This window comes from Pan troglodytes, chromosome 3, assembly GCF_028858775.2.
Source record: "Pan troglodytes isolate AG18354 chromosome 3, NHGRI_mPanTro3-v2.0_pri, whole genome shotgun sequence".
Taxonomy (NCBI): Eukaryota; Metazoa; Chordata; class Mammalia; order Primates; family Hominidae; genus Pan; species Pan troglodytes.
This window is the reverse complement of record NC_072401.2, coordinates 188,268,684-188,291,352: the sequence shown is the minus strand read 5'-3', so window position 1 is coordinate 188,291,352 and position 22,669 is coordinate 188,268,684. Positions and strand designations below refer to the sequence as shown.

At 41.4% G+C, this 22,669-nt stretch overlaps 1 protein-coding gene across 7 annotated transcripts in view; it reads left to right on the top strand.

Annotated features, from left to right (window-relative positions):
* Positions 1 to 22,669, top strand: part of FAT1 (FAT atypical cadherin 1) — a 140,239-nt gene that overhangs the window by 82,622 nt on the left and 34,948 nt on the right. For all 7 annotated transcript variants that reach the window (XM_063810072.1, XM_016952656.4, XM_016952654.4 and 4 more), the window contains exons 4-9: positions 6,639 to 6,700; positions 9,516 to 9,845; positions 10,195 to 10,405; positions 12,581 to 12,720; positions 17,576 to 17,851; positions 17,974 to 18,184. In XM_063810072.1, the coding sequence (XP_063666142.1) occupies positions 6,639 to 6,700; positions 9,516 to 9,845; positions 10,195 to 10,405; positions 12,581 to 12,720; positions 17,576 to 17,851; positions 17,974 to 18,184 (1,230 nt within the window). The remainder of the gene's footprint in view (positions 1 to 6,638; positions 6,701 to 9,515; positions 9,846 to 10,194; positions 10,406 to 12,580; positions 12,721 to 17,575; positions 17,852 to 17,973; positions 18,185 to 22,669) is intronic.

The following is a 22,669-nucleotide window of genomic DNA, read 5'->3' as shown; positions in this document are numbered from 1 at the left end:
TCCCTCCCTGGTTTCTTTCACTTTTAATGTAGACTTACTAGATTTATTGAACCCCCAGCTTCAATACTTTGCTAAATGACGTTGAGTAAGCAACGTAATCTCTCTAAGCCTGTAAAAATGGAGATATCTTCACATATTTACACATCATATGCGAAGATATACACATATACATATGTGGATATATCTCAGTTTTTTACAGGCTTAGAGAGATTTATATGTATATATGTAATGAAGTATCTATTAAAGCATAATACCTTGGCTAATAAACTGTCAAAATTGAGTGGCTTGAAATAACTGTCACAATTTAGTTTAGGGTTCTGCTGGGCAGCTCTTCCGCTCTTGAAATAACTCATAATTTAGGGTTCTGCCGGGTGCTTCTTCCACTCTTGTGCAGGCTTGGCTGGTGGCCGGCTGGTCCTCGGTGGCCTCACTCACATGTCAGGCAATGGTGGAGCAGCACGAATGACTAGACCACGTGTCTTCTCATCCAACCAAGTCCACACTTTCCTGGAACACAGAGTTGCTGGCAAGAGCCTTCCTCCTGCTTCCTGTTTTCTGTGTGTAGCTCCTGCGCTGTGTTTTCTGTCAGTGCCCTACAATCTATCCCGTCTTATTGTTTCTCACATGTAAAGTAGTCTTTGCCAACTTCTAGCCTTCATCCTGGTTTCTTGCAAACAAGACTGTCTTATCTCCACTTTCTGAGTGGACAGTACAGCACAGGTGACTGAATGCATTCATCGCTCCAGCTGTGTGGACCATGTCACATGACTGTCTTCACCTACTAGTCCTTTGATGTTCACTTTTACGTCTATCTGCTTTGCAAAGTCTACTTTATCTCTTGAATTTTGAGAAGTTTGGAGATGGTTTTGTTACTGATTTATAAGAAATGTCAAAGAGCACAATTTTATATTGAAACATTATAGCTGATCTGACATTCTCTCTGTTCTAAATGAACTCATCTCTAAATGTCTTAAGTGGTGTTGAAAGGCCATGAGTGGTTTTTAATGATGTTCATCAAGAGCCATAAACTTTGTTCCTGCATTGTGCATACATTTCTGGGGTGAACTGGTAACTGCTCATTGGCGAGAATATACCGTGTCTGCTGTCTCAGCCCACCTACATTTACCATAGTTTTATTATATAGAATGCAGTGTTTTTCTGGACCAAGGAAAGAAAAATTTCTAGTTTTTCTTCGTTTCTGTTTTTAATTATCAGTGCTTGGCAGAAGAGGAAGATAAAACACAAAGTTACAAAAAGAAAACAGTTGCATATACGTTTTTCTGCTTTTGCCTCTTTTATCTCCTAACTTGCTTTTTTGGACCTATTAAATGACTGATGATGAATCATTCCTGGTTTTTTCGTCACAGTTTATGAAAGTCACAGTTCAGAGTTCATGGAGAGTTGAAATACTATAATACAGCGAATTACGCAGTCAGGTGTGATAGGGAGGAAAAAACGCTCATCTGAGCCTCAAGACAACGAAATCCTACTCCTGGCTTTGTTAATGACTTACTAGTGGCCTTGGAAAATTTTAACTTCTCTTTGGTTCAGGCAGCTCAGCTTGATAATCTTAAAGGTTTCTCTCTAGTTCTGAAGTTCTGTACAGTTTCCTTTAAGTATATATCTTTCTGGGATTTGGCAAAAAATATTGCAGATGAGCACAGATGTCGAAAATGAAAGAAGTGGATATACTTACTAGGACACTTACTACCTACTAGGTTAATAACATGTAGTGGGTATATGGAGCAGTTGTGCTTTAGAATTATGTTTGAAGTAGATGTTTCAAGTGGGCGGGGGTGGGGGGGATGATGAGCAGGAGTGATGCTCACAGAGGCGTGAATGAGTGTGAACACAGAACACATTCGGTAGATTGTTTTGTACGGCCAGAGTGCAGGGGGTTCGGGTAGCATTCCCCCGGGGGTTAGGCACTCAGTGTGGTTGATTGCTGTAAGGTAAAGCGCACCTCGAAAAGACACCCAGAATGCCTAGTATTAAATTACATCATTAGGAAATTCTGTTTTCATTTTGTATGAAAATCCCACAGGAAGCCCTAATTTTACTGTAATTTTTCGCAGAGGGGGTGCATCACCTGGTGCCACCCCCATAGGACACTCATGCACGGCCTCTCTCTGGAGATGGCATTAGGGAAAAGCACTACGGCAGCCTTGCTAAGATTCTTTTTGCTAAGTGTTGTGAATTTAGAAAGAAAGTTTGTTGTTGTTATTTGTTTGTTTTTGTCAGTCTGAAATACCTTACGTGTTCTCCGCAGAAAAGTAAACCCACCTTGCAGGGTTTCTTGCAGGATCTTGATTTGTGAATTATGCCTCCTGTGTAGACCGGTGCCGTCCAGCAGAGCTTCCTGCCATGGGGAGCACGTTCTGCATCTGCCTTGCTCCATGCTGTCGTCACCGGCCCCTGGGGGCTGCCGTACCCTGGAAATTTGGCTTAGTGTGATTGAGAAACTGAAGTGTAAACTTTACTGAATTTTAATTAATTTAAATTCCACTGGTCTCAGGAGGCTGGTGGTGACTGTGTTTGTTAGTGGAAGTCTACATCTTCGTCTTCTCTCTAGTTTACAGGTGCGTGTGAGACAATCTCGTCTTCGTAAAAGTAGTACTTCTCCTGGTCTACTTCCTGCCTCACTTTCTCTTTTCTTCCAGGCTTCTCCAAAGTATGTCCTCCTTAAAATCGTCTGCCTTTGGCTTCTGGGACACGAAGCTTCTCTTCCAGCAGATTGCTTCCTGGGTTGAAGATCGGCCCGCTATTTTCTTTACCGTCTTTATAGGCCCACTGTTCTCTTTAGTATTATGCTCATCACTTCTGTGGGTGTGGTCTGAGTCACACCTGTCTGTATGCCCACAGCTTCTTCCCTGCGCCTGGGGTCTGTGCTTCTAAATACCCGCAGGGTGCCGCCAGCACCTAGCCACCCATCGCAGCCCCTGGTCACCCATCGCAGCCCCTGGCCACCCATCGCAGCCCCTGGCCACCCATCGCAGCCCCTAGCACCCATCGCAGCCCCTAGCACACCCATCGCAGCCCCTAGCACACCCATCGCAGCCCCTAGCACACCCATCGCAGCCCCTAGCCACCCATCACAACCCCTAGCACCCATCGCAGCCCCTAGCCACCCATCGCAGCCCCTAGCCACCCATCGCAGCCCCTAGCCACCCGTCACAGCCCCTACCCACCCATCGCAGCCCCTAGCCACCCATCGCAGCCCCGGCCACCCATCGCAGCCCCTAGTCACCCATCGCAGCCCCTAGCCACCCATCGCAGCCCCTAGCCACCCATCGCAGCCCCTAGCACCCATCGCAGCCCCTAGCCACCCATCGCAGCCCCTAGCCACCCATCGCAGCCCCTAGCCACCCATCGCAGCCCCTACCCACCCATCGCAGCCCCTAGCCACCCATCGCAGCCCCGGCCACCCATCGCAGCCCCGGCCACCCATCGCAGCCCCGGCCACCCATCGCAGCCCCTAGTCACCCATCGCAGCCCCTGGCCACCCATCGCAGCCCCTGGCCACCCATCGCAGCCCCTAGCCCCCATCACAGCACCTGGCCACCCATCGCAGCACCTAGCCACCCATCACAGCCCCTGGCCACCCATCGCAGCCCCTGGCCACCCATCGCAGCCCCTGGCCACCCATCGCAGCCCCTAGCCACCCATCGCAGCACCTAGCCACCCATCGCAGCACCTGGACACCCATCGCAGCCCCTGGCCACCCATCACAGCACCTGGCCACCCATCGCAGCACCTGGCCACCCATCACAGCACCTGGCCACCCATTGCAGCACCTGGCACACCCTGCCTATAAATATGTACTAACGGCGTTCTCTGTTGGCTCACTTATGGGCTGTGAATTTGTATCATTTGCAGGTTTACAGTAGTTTATATATCTCTCTCTCTCTAGCACATATTTTTAATTCTGCTCATTCATAGTTTTAAGAAATTCACATGTTCACACGTTTAAGTGTTTCTTGAGGATGACGGAGAGATAGCTATGTGAGCAAGCTATGCCAGAAAGCCACTGTCCTCGTGAGTTTTCCAGTACAGAAAAGAAGACTAATTTTTAAATGAGTGGCTTTAATACTGTGGAGTAATATTACGATAGAAGAAATATTAGAACTTGGAGAATGCAGCAGCAGGAACCCACGCCAGGCCCCGCAGTGAGTTTAAAAGTTTAAACCCGCTTCAGTTTAAACTGAAGGGTGAGGCAGTGACTCAGGCTGAAGTGGAAAGAAAGGGGCTAATATTACCATTCATTGCATTGGGATGAAATTAAAGCTCCATCTGAGTTAACGGAGGAGAATTAATTTGAGGAGTATAGAACATGCAAATAATTTTGGACCCAGGAAGGAGGTGGTCAGGTAGCCTTTTGGCTTTATGTGGTTTTTTTTTTTTTTTTTTTTTTTTTTTAAAGACAGAGTTTTGCTCTGTCGCCCAGGCTGGAGTGCTGTGGCGCAATCTCGGCTCACTGTGGCCTCCTCTTCCCAGGTTCAAGCTTTTCTTCTGTCGCAGCCTCCTGAGTAGCTGGGATTACAGGTGTGGGCCACCATGTCAGCTAACTTTTTGTATTTTTAGTAGAGACAGGGTTTCGCCATGTTGGCCAGGCTGGTCTCGAACTTCTGAGCTCAGGTGATCCGCCTGCCTCAGCCTCCCAAAGGGCTGGGATTACAGGTGTGAGCCACCGCGCCCAGCCTTTTCACGTGGAATTGGTAGTATGGACACAGGTACAGCTTTCCTTAGCCTTCTTGTGTGCTCTAAGTAAATCGTGAAGTGGGGAGTTGTATTTGCTCATAAGTATTTGTGCAGTGCTGTTGGTGAGTGATCAAGTGCTCTGCAGAAGAATACTATTTTCCTGGGAACGTGTCAAGCTGCTGTTCCACGTGATGTTACCATCGATCACAACTTCTTGGTGGACACATTACAATAATTAGATGTGGGACTAATCAAGGGGCTCCTTGTCGTTCCTGAACTATTTACAACCGCAGTTAGGAGAGGGTGGTACATTTTTGATAGGGGAAAAAAAGAGATTAACTTAAAAGGTTTTTGACTAATGAAAATTAAGCCTGTGCCACATTTAAGCGTCATTTTTACACCCTTAAGCACTGTGAAGCATTTCCCTTTAGCACCTTTTAATCTATACCTATGATCTGGGAAAACCCCAGTGTGGAGGTATGATAGAGCCTTGTTGTCCTTGTTAAAAAGAGAACACTGTTTCGTTGAATTGTGAGGAAAATAATGTTGATTTAGATTCTTAGTAACTACTTAAGGAAAAAAGAAACCTTTGAATTAAGTGAAAACACAAGCCTTTCACTTATTGCTGCCGAGAAACATTTTGAATATCCCTTAAGTGATAGTTCTGTGAAATTAGTTAAGATTATGGGAGAAAATAAATCAGATTAATAAAGTCTATTCTTAAATGTGAATTATTTAAGGTATTTCCATATGGGAAAAAAGCCACAGCGCTGGGAGGAGAACGTTCAGCCCTGGTGACTGTCCTGCCACACAGGCTCCACCTGGTTTTAAGGTCGGAGGTGCAGATCATCCTGGATGCACCTGTTCACCATCAACACAGATTGGGGATGACATTTTAGTGCTTAGGGGAATTTTGTTTGTGGTTTTGGTGAAGCATAAGAATACATTTTATAAATTGTAATTGCCTTCTAGTTCCAAAATATGCAGACAGTTGAGCAGTTATTAAAGTTCTCAAGAGAGGTCAAAACTCATAGATATTCTAGTTTGATAGGAAATTTGTTTTCTAGAATACAGAATTTGAGAATCATTAATTTTCTTTTATGGGAAATTAAATGAGCAAGATTACCTGGAAAATTACATTACTTTTTATAACAGTTCTTTATTTATGAGAGTGGATAATTCAAAGGTAATAAATTAGAGTTGACATTTTATTTTCAATAGTCCTTATTAATATAGTTATAGAAGTTATTTCTGTCAACTCTCAGTTATCTCTTGAGCAGTTAAAGGAGATGGATGAGATTGAAATCCTGGATAACTTCATCTCACTTTTAAAAAATCTTTTCTGACAAAATGTATATTGAAACCACTAACAAATAGAAAATGTAACTGATTTGAGTTTTTCCACTTTCTTACTATTTGTCATTTATTTAATATGAGTCATTAAAGTGAGAAAGTATAAAGTATGTTGTTGTTTGTAAACAAAATAACCATACCTGGAAATTAAATTTCTTTAGGAAGAAATTTCTTCTTTTTTTCTTGAGAAGAAATTTGCTCAGACTTTTACAAGAGTATGGTTTTGTTTTTTATTTTATTTTTGAGATGGAGTCTCACTTTGTTGCCCAGGCTGGAGAGCAGTGGTGTGATCTCTGCAACCTCCACCTCCCAGGTTCAAGCAATTCTCCTGCCTCAGCCTCCCAATTAGCTGGGATTACAGTCACGCGCCACCATGCCTGGCTAACTTTTTGTAGATACAGGGTTTCATCATGTTGGCCAGGCTGGCCTCCAACTCCTGACCTCAAGTAATCCACCCCCCTGGGCCTCCCAAAGTGCTGGGATTACAGGCATGAGCTACCGCACCTGGCCAAGAGCGTGATTTTAATTGCGGTATTTTGTAATTGACCTTATTTTGTGAGGATTAATGAACTGTTATCATTTTACAGGTCTCATCACAACTACGTCAAGGAAGCTAGACCGAGAACAGCAAGATGAACACATATTAGAGGTAAGTTTTTTTTTATCTTTAATACTTAAAGATTCGTAGTTATAAGTATCATGGGAAAGAACAATCTTGTTCCCATTAACCAGTATTCTTAGCTATTAATATTTTGTTGTATTAATATTATTTACTGGTTGTTAGGAAAAAGGAATATAAGGAAATTGTTAATGAGTATGGCTCTTGTCCCCTTTATCCCTCAATACCATTCCCAGAATACACGGCCACTGTCATGGGCCGGATTCAGATCTTGGTATTTTATGCTTGCGCACACACAGGGGGCAAACAGATCTATAAACAGTGTCACGTGGAATTCATTTGCATTTACATAAGTGATATTTTTCTGTATACATCTTTTTTTCCCCTTACTATTATGTTTTTGAGATATATTTATGTTGGTATTTATAGATCTGTTTCAACCTTTTTAACTAGAGGTAATTTGTTTCCAGATTCATTTTTTTGCTCTTAAACAGTTGCATTATTTTTGCATTTTAAACTATGAATTACTTAGTTTGTGCTTCTTAAATACCTCAAAAGTAAAAGTAGATTGAAGGCTCAGGTGTGCTCTTCTAGAAAGTTCTAATAAGGCTTCTCATTCTCATGGAAAATTTACAATGCCTGTTAGTCCATAGAAAACCCACAGCTTGTTATCATGTATTGGTCACCTGGTTTTTGGCTAATAGTAAATACATTGCAGAAAAAGACCGCGAGTAATTTGGAGAGGGAAGGTGGAGCGTAACATGGACATCGGGTTGATGAGATCTCTGGGCCGTGTCGTCAGGAAGCGGCCGAGAGACAGGCAGACCGCGGAGAGGGGCGTGGAGACATCCCTCTGTCCCGTGTGGAAGACTGGGGTTCATTATCAGAGCCAGCCTTGGGAAAGGCCACCTGCCTTTGTTTAATTGAGTTATCAGTGCTCTTCTTCCACTCTAACAGTATAAGTGACAAAATTCTAAACTGTAACTTTTGAAAATTTCTTTTAATATTGCTGTTTATAATGCTGCCTGCTTAATTTCATTTTATCCTTGGTCAAATTTTCTTAAGGTTGTCAGTAAATACTTAGTTTTTATAGTCGTGCAGTGTATGTGTGTGTGTGTGTGTGTGTGTGTGCATGCATACACGTGTGTGTGCATTGGGAACTGGGAATACCCTCTGGAAAAGGTGGTTTCACAGCCACAGTGCTTTCCCCATTAGGAGTTGCTTCATGTATTACATCTGAGTTTTTAGTTCATAGAGTGTAAAGTTCCCTTGAATTCATTTTCTTTATGATAGAGCAAAGTTTTGAATTTTCATTCTGTCACTACAAGGATTGACAGAAGGGGCAAATGCAGTCACTGACAAAGATAAACAGATGGGAAGGTAGGAGAGCAGTAGTTACACTGACATTTTGCTCCAGTCCTTTCAAATTTCACATTAATTGCATATGTCACTCCAGAGCCCTCTTTTCTCCGTGAATATCAAAGGCTAGGTGGAAGCAGATATCAGATATATAGCACTTTGAAAGTCATATTTGGACATGGATGGGAAATAAATTTTCCCTTCAACATACATAATTAGTGTATTTTTCAATAGGGTCTTTTTGGGGTGGTATATTTGAGAGCCAGTGCTGGCATTGATTTGGCTGTCTTAAAGATAGTTTGTCTCCATTACATGTTGAAAGCTGTGACTAGCTACTGGTTCTTGAACCCAAAGTGAGGAACAATTTGGTGATGAATACTAAAAAACATAGTGCTTGCTTGTATTTCTCTTTCTTGTTTTTCTAAAGCTCATATGCAAACTGATGAAAAGGAAATGTTTCGAGAGTTTAAAATTAAAATAGTAATGTTTTATTTTGAAAAAGCTTAGGAAAGTAAATAATATAAAGCAACTACTTAAATACTTTTGACAGGCACCATCGGGATATAGTCACACTTTAATAAACAGGGTTTACAACTGCCAGACTTCAGTCTCCTTGACTGTTTTTAGTGGTAATTCATTGGGAAGAAGGTAGGGGTGTGGATGGGGGAGAATAAGCATTACTAATGTCGTTATATTTAATGTGCCTATTGACATAAACGTGAACATTTGATTTAAGGGTGAAGTGGTCTCTTAGGGATATAGAAACAGTCATCAGTGCAGTCCTCAAGACTCTCTGATATTTTTTCCTAAATAGAATATAAGAATATATGGATAGTTTACTTACAATGAAAGTTATTTTACCGAAAATCTTATTTAATGAGTTGGTCTTAAATTTAAATGTTTAGGTCCACTCCTATAAAACATCTGTAGAGGAAAACAGCCAAAATAAAATGGTGATTACTGGTATTAAAAGGTGTACTGTTTATTTAACACATACTTTAAAATGACAATTTAGCATATTTTACTGAAGTTTAACATTTTTAACATGATATATGGAAATTTTGTTTTTAAGTATGTAGAGTGTGTTGTTTTTAAGAAGACTCTTTAAATGTGTAAAGCAGAATCCTCACGTATCTCTTCCATGGCCTAAAGGTATTAAGTTTTTGGTAGCTTAACATTTGGGCGAGGTTCACTTTCCACTTAAACTAATGCGAGAAGAGAGCCTGCATGGTCAGGAAGGCGCACAGGGGTGCGGCTGTTTCTTTCTTAGCCATGCCCGGCCCCCTGACTCTCTCCCTGTAGAGATGGGAGGTGCTGCCTCACCTCCTTACAGCCCTGTTGTTGGAATGAAGAGCTGCTGTGTATGTGTCATCGTGCCCTGCAAAATGCAGAGCTTTACACACATGCGGAGTAGCATGAGGAAGAAGATACTCACTTTTTATATAGTATATCTTAACATGTTAATCTGTTAACTTTAAAAAAACAGGTTACTGTGACAGACAATGGTATTCCCCCCAAATCAACCATTGCAAGAGTCATTGTGAAAATCCTTGATGAAAATGACAACAAACCTCAGTTTCTGCAAAAGTTCTACAAAATCAGACTGCCTGAGCGGGAAAAGCCAGACCGAGAAAGAAATGCCAGACGGGAGCCGCTCTATCGCGTTATAGCCACCGACAAGGATGAAGGCCCCAATGCAGAAATCTCCTACAGCATCGAAGACGGGAATGAGCATGGCAAATTTTTCATCGAACCGAAAACTGGAGTGGTTTCGTCCAAGAGGTTTTCAGCAGCTGGAGAATATGATATTCTTTCAGTGAGTTAAGATTGTAATACTGTAATTTTTCATATGTTGTGACTATAAACCTTATTTTGTATTTTTTCTTTAGTAACTTTATTTCTGTTTTGTAAACGGCTGAAGTGTTTGTGACCTGCTGGCCCCATTAGGCAATGCCGGATAACGTTTGAGAATCAGGGTGCTTATTGTTTACGTTGAATGTGGTCATGAAATCATTGTTCTTCTGTCAGGCATTCAATACACAGTATACAAATGTGAAATGTTTGAAATTGGCTCAGTTTAAGACCAAACCAGTCTGTGCTTCATTCATTTCTGGGTTGTAACTCCTGATTTGCTGTTTTTAATCCCCTCTGCCCAAATGTTGTAGATTAAGGCAGTTGACAATGGTCGCCCTCAAAAGTCATCAACCACCAGACTCCATATTGAATGGATCTCCAAGCCCAAACCGTCCCCGGAGCCCATTTCATTTGAAGAATCATTTTTTACCTTTACTGTGATGGAAAGTGACCCCGTTGCTCACATGATTGGAGTAATATCTGTGGAGCCTCCTGGCATACCCCTTTGGTTTGACATCACTGGTAAGCATTCCCCCTCGTTTTCATTGTCCATATGGGTTACACTGAAGAGAACCTGCATACGGTTTGATGAGTTTTGGGCACAAGTCAGGATTTAAAATTGGGAATAAGATCGACAGGTGGAGAATTTGCTTTAAACTATAATATTTTGATTGCAAAATTTTTCACAATATATAGCATATATTAAACTTGCTTAAAATTGGTGCTCTATTCTACCAAGTTATTGATATAAAAATAAAATTTTTTAAAAGTTCGTCAAAGAGTTACAGACAAAACCTTGAATGTTTTGGTCCAGAAGCACAGCTTCTTACTGTTTATTTATTGATACATAACCTATGGCACATCGTTATTTTTAGTGAATATGATTGGAACATTTAAAGTAACTATGCCTGTGCGACTATCACATGTCAATATTTAATAGGGAATAAGCTTACAAATTTTGATTCATACCAGCTTATGGTACCAGCTTATGGTACAAAGTTATGGTACCAGCTATGGGTTTTTAGTTTTATGTTACCTCATTTTCAACAGGTAGGAGGATTCATTCGATTATTTCATCCTCCAATAAAGTTTACTTGCTAAAGCCATTTCTTCTTATTATTTGTCATGTAGTTTAGATAAGACATTGAATGTAATACCCTATTCAACATATTTTTTAAATTTCACATTAGAGTTTGCATCTTAGTTTTTTTTTTATTGTTTCCTCACATTTTAGTTACAAGGGTATTTAAGAACAAGAGTCTCTGTAGCGATTCATCTCTCTGGGGGGGACTTTATGTCCATTTTTCCTCTTCTGCCCCTTAGTCATGTTACCCCGAAGCCCCCAAAAGTTGCAGCTGATGGACCCAGACCACTGGGCGTGTTGTCAGGCCAGGCCTTACCTTTGGAACTTCCATGCTAAATGCTTTGGCTGTTTTACCAATTTGGTGATTGTGTGAAATTGATGTCATCAGCACCTGTGAAACCCTTACAGCGTACTTTCAAGGGAAGGGGAAAAAGAGACTATTTTCATAGTTAACGATGCTCAAAACCGTTTGTTTGCTTTCTGTTAACTTTTATCACATTTCCAGATCAACAGGCTGCTGCTGTGCAGTACCTGACCTCGCTGTGTAACCTTGCTGTGCTTGGACCTGGTTTGATTGATTGCTTTTATTCTGTGCTTGCTTTCCATGCACGCTTGCTTCTTTTTGGCTGTGCCAGGAGACACGCTTGCTAGAGAAGTTTTTTACATCTTTCAGATGACTTGTGACCCGAACTGTACAGCAGAAGGTATCTGCTGAGATCACATAATTTGCCTCAGATTATGAGATCTAAAATAAAAGCCTTGTTTTTTTTTTTTTTTTTTTACTTTTTTATTTCCAGTGACTATCTACCATCGCTGTTTTTTTTTTTTCATAGTGTGCGCATGGTCACCCATCCCACTCGCCAGCGTGTTGCCACATAATGCTCACCTAGCTCCGTGGTTTTAGGTTTCTCTTAAGACGTCGTGTGTGTTGTTTTGTTTCTTGGTTAGATTTAGTAGTAGAATTTCATCATGACATTAAACCTCTATTTTCATCCCATTTCATTTTATATCTAGGTCAGTGGATTTGAAAAGAGTTTTATCAAAAATATTTGGATAATATTAGTAGGATAGAAACTTTTGTTTCATTAGGCTTTGTGTTTGTCAAAAATGAGAAAAAAAATTCTTTTCAAATAGTTTATATAGCCAGAACTAATTAAAGTTAACGACCACTATTTTTTTTAGAGTTAACATTGATTTTTAATAGCTATTTTATTAGGTCAATTTGCTCAAAGTATCAGAAAGTTTTGTTAGTAAGTAAACTTTTAAATGGCCCAGTGATGGTATCTACTGAGATACAAATTGAAGAGGAATTCAGAACCCCTGAAAAAGCAAATTGAAAGTAACTCATTGGCAATATTAGCAACGTCTTTGTTTTCAGAGTTGCTTTCTTGCTTTCTTTCAGTTAGTTGCTTCCTGGACAATTAGGGTTCACTTTGCCTTAACAAGCATTGTCTTTCTAATTGGCCACTCTTTTCTTTCAAAATGCTCCTCCTTGGAAGCTCTTTGCTAGTATATTAGAAGTTTTTTCAGTGCCATTAAGTATGAGAAAGCCACAAAATAAACTACAGAGTGTTATCCTGTGACCTGTTTTTACTTTTTTTCCCCCAATTTAGGTGGCAACTACGACAGTCACTTCGATGTGGACAGGGGAACTGGAACCATCATTGTTGCCAAACCTCTTGATGCAGAACAGAAGTCAAACTACAACCTCACAGTCGAGGCTACAGATGGAACCACCACTATCCTCACTCAGGTAAGTGAATTACTAATGACGCACTTGTCAGAGGAGGCTGGAGATAACGTTCTGACCTGGGGTCCACAGGCAATATGAGCGGTGGATTCTGCCCTGTGAGGGTCTAAAATCAGAAGTTTACACACATGCACACTAAGAATTTTTATTTAGGGAAAGAAAATTAATTCCATATCCCAATTTAGGTTTTGCATATAATTAAGCAGTTTTGAGAATTTTGAGAGAAGACTTCAAAAACCAAACCAAACCAACATTATACCATCAAAATCTTCCAATTTTATACTCATTTTAAACTATATTAACATAAAGTACATCACTGTTGAGAATGAATTGTTTAAATCATTTTCAGTAAAACTGGTTCAAGTGATGAATCTTCTAAATCACTTTTTTTTGGATTCCTCCTGGCTATATAAAATAACTAATAAAATTGTTCTAATAATTCCTTTACCACCTTTATTTGTTCCTATCTGGTAATTGAGATGGCCAGATTATGGGGATTTCAAACGTAAGTGTTAAAATCCTGTAAGTGAAATTTAAATTCTTTTCTTTCTTATTACTTTTCTTTGGTTCTCAGTGTGGGCCGTTTGGAGTGTACAGAAGGACTATTCCTAGATAGAAGAATCATCCTGAGGTTTCAGGAGCAAGCAGAGTGTCATTCACTCATTTATTTACCAAGTATTTGTTGAACTCTTGTTACATGCCAGGCACCATTCTGGAAGGTGAATAGTAGGAAACAGAAGAGGCAACAATCTTGCCCTCTTGGAGCTTACACTGGGATGGCAAAAGCTAAAGGCTTGTTTATAACCTACTGTGGCCTAAATGAAAAAGAAAGAAGTTAAATGTCAGAGAACAAGGTGCATCTGAGTTTGAAATTTTCTAGCGTTAGATTATACTGTTTTAAGTACTAAGCAAGACAGATCATCTGCTAACTCATTTAGCTGCATTAAAAGATAGAAATGATAGTCTGTGATGTCTTTTCGATTAATAAATGGGTAGACAATTTAAAGCCATTTACAAAAATATTTCTTTCTCCAAATGCTTGTGAGTTTTAGTGTATATAAAATTGATACATGTGCTTTTGGGGTCATTTTGAGATTGTCTTGTAAAAGTTCTAGTATGGTGTTAAAATTTCAATTTAGTTGGTAGCTGTTCTCATTCTAGAGACAAGCAAAATCTATTGATTTTCTCTCTTTAAACATAAGCCCTTGTAAAATTTTAGAGCACAAAAATGAGAATAAAAACATCATAAATTGTAATAAATCTAATAGGATAATTCTGAGAGAAGGATTTAAGGGGTATAACTGTAGACCAATTCACAGAATCGACTACCCAGAAATCTAACAAAAGGAGCTTCATAAACAGTGGAGCTGTCCCTCTTTGCCAAGCATTCTCATTACTAAAGACCATACATCTATGAATAATTAACAGTGCACCTCTTTCCCAATAATTATATTTTTAATTAGTGCAGTTAAAAGTTTAGCATGAAATATCATGTGCGTCAACTAAAATCCCTATAAAACCCAGGAAGTGTATTCTAGTTTTCTTTCTTGGAAACACAAAATATCTTAAATTTCATTGCTTCCTTTATACTTCTATAACTTATTTTGGGCCATTGTCATAGGCTGTAGATGCTATCCTAATCGCTGGCAGAGAAAGGCAGTTGGACTATAAGAGAACAGTGAGCCCAGGTTGACCTGTTAAGGTGTGGGAGAAAAGGAATGATTTGTGTTTAGATTATTTTTCCTCTTTAGCTGAGAACCTGGAAATATGAATTTGGGTGGGGGCGGGTGGGGGGTGCAGCAGCTGCCACCTGGAGAAGAGCACAGGAATCAGCTGGACAGTGAGAGGCACCAGGATACAGCGGGGATGGATTGAAGAGCAGAGGAGTCACCTGGACGGTGAGACACTAGGATACCGCGGGGATGGATTGAAGAGCAGAGGAGTCAGCTGGGCAGCGAGAGACTAGGATACCGCAGGAATGGGTTGAAGAGCACAGGAGTCAGCTGGGAGGTGAGACACTAGGATACTGCAGGGATGGATTGAAGAGCAGAGGGATCAGCTGGGCAGTGAGACACTAGGATACCGCGGGGATTGATTGAAGAGCACAGGAATCAGCTGGGAGGCGAGACACTACGATACCACGGGGATGGATTGAAGAGCAGAGGAGTCACCTGGACGGTGAGACACTAGGATACCGCGGGGATGGATTGAAGAGCACAGGAGTCAGCTGGGCAGTGAGACACTAGGATACCGCGGGGATGGATTGAAGAGCAGAGGGATCAGCTGGGAGATGAGACACTAGGATACTGCGGGGATGGATTGAAGAGCAGAGGGGTCAGCTGGGAGGTGAGACACTAGGATACCGCAGGGATGGATTGAAGAGCAGAGGGGTCAGCTGGGAGGTGAGACACTAGGATACGGCGGGGATGGATTGGGGCTTGGAAGTAACACTCAGAAGTCAACAGAGCAGCCATTGTGTATCCAGGTCAGGGGCAGCAGATGCCGATTTGAGAAGGTTTAGGTGAGCCATTGGTGAGTCAAGCGGGCAGCCTCCAGCAGAGGTAGGCGGCAGGACAGTGGGAGAACTGCCAGTGCCCTGCGGAAACAGCTCTTCTCCGGCTTTCCTGTCCTGCGTGTGTGGCTTAGAATGCTGACCGCCATTGATTCCAGTCACTTGGCTTTATCTTGTATCTCCAGGTAACTTACCAAATCCAGTTACCTTTTTTTTCTTTCATTCAAACAACTTGGCTTTCATTTCTTCTTTCACTTTCTCTCGAGCATCAGCATCGTGGCCTCTGGAGCAGATCGCTTGGTTTGAATCCCGGCTCCACCTCTTGTACTCCTTTCCATGGGCAAATAGCTGTAACTCTCTGTGTGTCCATGTTCTCATCTGCAAAGTGGGGGTGGTGATAATCGTCCTTTTGGAGGTCTTAGGAAGGTTGATGAGGTGACCCGCAGGGTGCTTGTTCTTCACGTTCTGAGAGCCTGTCACCCAGTAAGCACACAGAAAGCCATAGTCTTGTTGCACATCAGCACTGGTTTGGGCTCTTGTCCCACTGACACTCAATTCACCTTCCAGTCGCCATTCTTCATCCCTGCCACTCATGTTGGAAGCGAGTTTCTTCTGACCAAAAGGAGCTGTGTAGTCTTCCCACATCAGTTCTGCAGTCGAGGCTCTGCGTATTTGACTCTGCCTTCTTCTTGCTCCTTTACTGTATCACCCCTGAGTTCCAAGTCCTCTCCAGCCTCTGAAAGGCAGGATGTTCCGTCCCACTGCTTGCCTTCATGTCTTTGACGCAGCCCTTCCTCATACTTACTCACCTGCCAACCAAAAATGTACCCAAGAAAGCATTATTTCCTTAAGAGCTTTCTGAATATCTCAGCCAGTCTCTGGACTCTTAAAAACTTTACGTGATAATATATGAGACATGGTTAGGCTGTGCATGTGCAGAACATTTCCTGGTGAGCCTGGTAGCTCTATGAGGGCAGAGACTATTGCACGCTGATTTCACACCCAGGCAAGCATTGGGCATGGAAACGCACAATCCGTGTGTTTCAGTTGAATTGCTTTGACTTCCAGTTCTTTCTACTTAATAATGCTTGAGCTTGGAGCAGGATTAAACTTCTCTGCTCAGTACCCACTACATGGGAAAAGTAATTTTTAAATTTATAGTGGAAATGAATATATAATCTAATCTATGGTAATTGCCTTTATAGCCATCCCTTCTGGATCATCATTGACCTGTAAAAGTGAGGCATCTGTAGTTTTAAAGGTTTACATAGCTTTCACATGCAACCTTTCCGTGGTTTGGTGGATGCATCTGGAATTCATACAAAATGTAATGTTACGTTTTATTTAACTAAAACATCCTTGATATCTTGGTCTTCTGTGAGAACACTGATGTAGCCCTCACGGAAGGCCTCTGTTCATGGCCTGCACCATGTGGTTGACCGCTCTGCCTGGGACCCTGGCCCCCTGTGCTGCTTGGACCAGCAGATCCCTTTGTTCCATATGCCCCCGCGAAGCGCAGTTTTCTTCTTCTTAAACTCTAAAGCATGTTTTATAATTGGCAGTGATTCCCGCTGTGCCAAATCCATACATCTTTTCATTATGGAAATTAATCCTCTTACTGTCAAAGTTTTGTTTGTTTCTAATTTAGCTTAGTACCAAGTTTCTTAACATTTGCTTTTTTTCCTCTAAAGGTTTTTACTTTATGTAGACATAGTTAAGAGAGTTTATTTTTTCAATCTATTGACTAAATTGGTTTTAGGGAGTAAACGTATTTACTACATAGATGTAGGTTTATGATCACAGAAATACAGTGATTTCTAAACACATTTCTTATTTTTTCTTTTTACATATTAAAAAAACCTATGATCAGGGGCTTGGGATGTCAAAGATGAGAATGAGAAATTTGGATAGTGTAATCATCTGTCTTACCTCAGTGGGTTGGTAGTTGCAGATACAAATCTGATTTAAGAAATTAGTCTTCTATAAATCCTGGTAAATTGTTATCCGTACATGAGTGACCTACAGATACCTTCTCTGTGGAAGCATAAGAGAAGTTAAGCCCACGTAAAGACGTGGCAAGCGTGAAAATCATACATATTTTGTCCCAGAGTTAGTTATAAGAATGCAGAAAGGTCATCATTATCTTACTCATATTTAGATAAGTAATATACCAATGAGAAATGTTTTAAGAAATGTATGATTCTAGGTTTTTGTTGCCTTTCTCATATTTGTATTTTATTTTGCCACAGTATCGTTTCAATATACATGACTTTCGTTCATGGTTCTTTCAGTATTAAAACATCATAATTGGAAATATTGTATGAGTCATTTTGTCATCCATTACAGGTGTTCATCAAAGTAATAGACACAAATGACCATCGTCCTCAGTTTTCTACATCAAAGTATGAAGTTGTTATTCCTGAAGATACAGCGCCAGAAACAGAAATTTTGCAAATCAGTGCCGTGGATCAGGATGAGAAAAACAAACTAATCTACACTCTGCAGAGCAGTAGAGATCCATTGAGTCTCAAGAAATTTCGTCTTGATCCTGCAACCGGCTCTCTCTATACTTCTGAGAAACTGGATCATGAAGCCGTTCACCAGCACACCCTCACGGTCATGGTAGGCGCTCTGTCCGCTCTCCTCCCACCATTTGGTCCTGAGGCCTTTGTGTGTTCGAGTGTGATTTTTAATTAGTTATAAGGAAAGCACCAATGGGATTGATAATGTGTCAATTCTTTTAGGTACGAGATCAAGATGTGCCTGTAAAACGCAACTTTGCAAGGATTGTGGTCAATGTCAGCGACACGAATGACCACGCCCCGTGGTTCACCGCTTCCTCCTACAAAGGGCGGGTTTATGAATCGGCAGCCGTTGGCTCAGTTGTGTTGCAGGTGACAGCTCTGGACAAGGACAAAGGGAAAAATGCTGAAGTGCTGTACTCGATCGAGTCAGGTACTTTTGGAGCCTTCAGTGGCATTTTAAATTTGCAGTTGTTAAAAGTCTGTTTCTACTTTTCCAAAATCAGTTCTGGGTATTGAAGCATTTCTATGTATCTGCAAAAATGGCTTAAATTGATCTCTAGATACAATTTTACATGTTAGGAGAAAGGAATTTTTTTTTTTTTTTAACTTTTAGCCCATCAGAGAGTTTGGGGGAAGTTCTGGGGGAGTCACAATATTAGCCCAGTTCAAGGCTCTGAGAAGCCCCGTAGTAGAGGAAACTTTATTTGACCAATTCAGTATTTCTGAAATTATTTTAACCACACTTTCTTCTGTAACATTGGTTAAATTAAACACACTTAGGAAGATGCTTGCCTAGTAATTTAACGTTTCACTTTTTTGTCAGAGAGTATTTTCTCTTGAGCAGAGCAGGAAGCTCCCTAACAGTGTTGACTCATCTCATTGTAATTGGCTGAAACCTCAGAAAGAGGTGCCGTGCCCCTCCCACCCCTTCTACATTTACCTGGATTTTTGCCACTCGCCTTTAACAGGTGGATTTCCCTCATGGAATTGGGTCGAGGACTAGACCCCAGAGCTGGGGCCTGCTGGGGTGGGGCTTGAGGCAGCAAGGGCAAAAAAAAAAACAGCTGGAGCTGTGGGCCTGGACGGTTCCGGGACCCAGAGGCCAAGAGATCCAGAGTCGGGATAACAAGGGGGACCACCAGGAAGCAGTCGTGGCATAGCAGGATGTTTTTGGTCTGTTTTCCACTGCCATTCCCTCATTCATTCATTCATTCATTCTGTGGGCTGATGAAGCTCGTTTTATGTGTCAGGTGCCATGTTGGTCACTCATTCATTCATTCTGTGGGCTGATGAAGCTCGCTTTATGTGCCAGGTGCCATGTTGGTCCCTCATTCATTCATTCATTCTGTGGGCTGGTGAAGCTCACTTTATGTGCCAGGTGCCATGTTGGTCCCTCATTCATTCATTCATTCATTCTGTAGGCTGATGAAGCTCACTTTATGTGCCAGGTGCCATGTTGGTCCCTCATTCATTCATTCATTCTGTGGGCTGGTGAAGCTCACTTTATGTGCCAGGTGCCATGTTGGGAGTGTTCCTCCTGGGCATGGTAGGTAGGCGTTGCCATTGGGTCCACAATGCGTGTCTTGTAAAAGTTCCACCCCGATAGAAACAGTGCTCTGCTTTGGAGCATACAGTCTGTACAGTCAGAAGTCACGTTGCTTTAGGATGTTCCTGCTCATGCCAGATCCTCTGAAAGTGATGAAATGTTGAGAAGACAGTTTACAGTTTTCCGTTTTCTTCAGTGCCATTGTTAGTACAAGGAATATAGTCCCTTTCAGTCTTCTTCATAATGAGTTTAGAGAATTAAAATATTCCATTTAACTTGTTTTTTTTTTTTTAAGTCTGTAGCTCTACATATTTAGAAATTGTCTCTCCTAGGCATTAGAATTGGTACAGGTATAGATTAACTATAGATCATGTAATCAAAATTTGAGGAAATGGAGAGTAATTTAAAAAAACTTACTGATGTGTTCTAGGTAGTTAAACTATGTTTATTTTACATATTTGAAATTTTATTTGTTTCCCTTAAAACAACCAAATCGAGTTCATTAGCCACAAATAAGATCTCATACACTGCCTGTGATTGCAGTGTTAAAATGTAGTGTAGTTAGTGCCTTGAGTAAAGATGAAGTTTTTTCCCACTGGTTGAGAAATTTGCAGTTAGAAAAACAGTGCATTCCATTTGTGCATGCCTGAGTACTTCAATAAAGTAATTCTGTCATAGACAAACTGACTGGGTTTATGTAGGAGAAAATGTTAAACTTCCCCTTAGCTTTCACATAATTGTCAACAACTGGGTGGTTAAAATATGATTGTTGGTGTCTGAGTAGAAGCATGTGCATTCTTTGAATGCTTCTAATGACTGACAGGATTAGGAATCTGGTATTTGGAGAATGGAACTCCCTCCTCCATGAATAGATAATACCAATGGCCTATTCTGGCATAGAATTAGGACTTTTAAGATGCTATTTTTATAGTTTTGGTAATATAAAAATTATGCTCAGCAGTTACTTTGTAGGAGACCACTACCATTAAAATGCAGTAGAATTTTGTGGAGGGGGTGTGTGCATGTGTTGGAGATAGAGGTGGACATCTGTTGGAATAGTACAGACTATAAAATGTTCATACAAATGCCTTTCATTTAAGTTTATTCATAATTATCTGCTTCTAATTTGTGTCAGATTACATTTAAAGTTCAAAAAGACTAGTTATAAATTCAGTACGTAACACTGCATGTTTAATTAGCAGCAATTAATTGAGTAAAAGGTTTGGTCTGATTAGGAGTATTCAGGGAAAAAGGAATTAATTAAGAGATATTTTCAATAACCATTGAGTTATATGCTGGAGACATGTCAGTGCCATACTCTGGTTTGTGTGTTTTCTTCTTACATCTTTTTTAAAAAGTAGATTATTAGAGCACTACTTCTAAACCATTTTAATACCTGGAAATAGAAGACACTCCATAAATAAATACACTTATTGATTAGAATTGGTTTTCCTCCCCAAACTTAAGTTAAATATAATTGCCTTGAGAGTCAACGGAGGGTGCCACTCTGCCAGTCAGCGGGCCCCAGCTGAACATCCAGCGTGTGTCCACAGGGGAAGAAACAGACTCCCCTTCACAGTTCTGTGTAATATACTTAATAGCTTAAGAGTAAAAATTAGCCTGTTTGTCTAGATAATTGCCCTGTTCCCATACAGGGAACAATTTAAAGTTGTTTAAAAACCACTCCTATTGTAGCTAAAGTCAGTGAATAAGCCCCCAGCCTCGTACAGACCTTTTCTGCCACCTTAGGAAGTCGTTCAACAGCACCAGTGCATCTCAGTGTCTGTGAATGTACCTGTTGTTAGGCCAGGCAGGGGCACTTTCTACCACTCAGCAGGCAGCCCTCATTGTTTCTTCACATAAACGCGATGCTGCTTTCCCATCTGCAAATCTGATGATTTCTGCCTTAATCTATATGGATGTGGGATTCATGTATCCCATCATGAGCTGGGTTCCTGTTTAACCTTGTTATCAGTGACATGCTCCAAGCTGTGTTCATCAGAGTCATGGTGCCCCAGATAATAGAGGATGTTTCTGAATCTTGCATGGCCGATAAAGAGCAAGGTTGTAATCCATGCTGTAAGGAAAACACAGGGCGTTGAGACAGGAACAGTAAGAATAGCGCGAGAAGACTCTTGCAGGAGAGGATGCGTCAGACACTGGGGCTCTGAGATGAGTGTGCTGTCCTGATTGAGGGCAAAGAGAATGCCCACTTGGCTGGAGGGCAGGGAGCAAGTTTTGCAGAAAGCAGTGTGTTCTAGCAGCACCAGCCTCCTCCACAGCAGATAGTCTCTTCGTTCCTCCACATGAGGCCTTGCATATTTGAAGCTTCATCGGCAAGATAAGATTATCCTGTACAATAAGAGAGAAGTGGATATAGAAGAATGAATATAAAATATGGTAGGTCAGCTGGTGAGTGCAGACATAGGGAAGTCTGAGGGGCAGGGGTGAAGAGAGTCACCATGGCTGCCCCAGTCTCCTGTGTCAGGCCAGGCAGTCAGTCACAATTTCAGACAGTGAGGGTGATGTACAGGTGGGATGAGAAAAGGATCTTGGCGTTCTGACGACGGCCAAAAATGCAATCAGGAAGGACCTGGGATCACTGACTCATAAGTACAGACAGGCCGGAAATTAGTGTCTCAAAAGCCTGGCAGAGGCAGCAGGACCCAGTTCTCGGCCAGGGTTCAGCTCAGAGCGTCAGGGCCTAGAGAAATCCTGGGCCTCCACCCTGTTGCAGACTGAGGCGCTGCCTTGGGGCTCGGATGCAGAGCCAGTAAGACTTAATGAAAAGCAGGCTGGATCTGGTCTCTAAAAAATGGCCGTGGATTTTTGGAAAATGTATGAAAGGAAGGAAGTGAAGACTGTAGAGGAAGTGTTTCCTGTTAATGATGTGGAGAACGAAGTGCTTGCTGAATCCCTGGTGTGTAGCTCACACTGAGCAGTTCTGGTCTGTGAAATGCCACACTCGTGGCAAACCTAGAGCAAGAATCTGAGAAAGCAGTTAAGTGGCAAGTGAGCTTTGTTTTGGGTAAGTGTAATAGTTCATTTGGGGAAAATAAATTCTGTGCTATGACAGGTATGGTGAATTCTGGGTGCTTGTTCATGAAACAGAAAAAGGATGGGCTCGTGGATGGATTAAACCTGAGAGCCTGCAACGCCACCCTGATTTATCCAAAAGGGCTGTAGAGAACTGCTTGTTTCTTTGAAGATTCAGTCGATGATACAAAATTATACAATATTCTGGAGTTGTGGTTGCAGCTAAAGATACATACAGTATAGCCTGAAAAGGTCCAAAGAAAAGGAGGTAAAACACTCTATCTTTGAGCAGCCTCTCAGCTTCAGCACTGCTGACATTTAGAACCAGATATT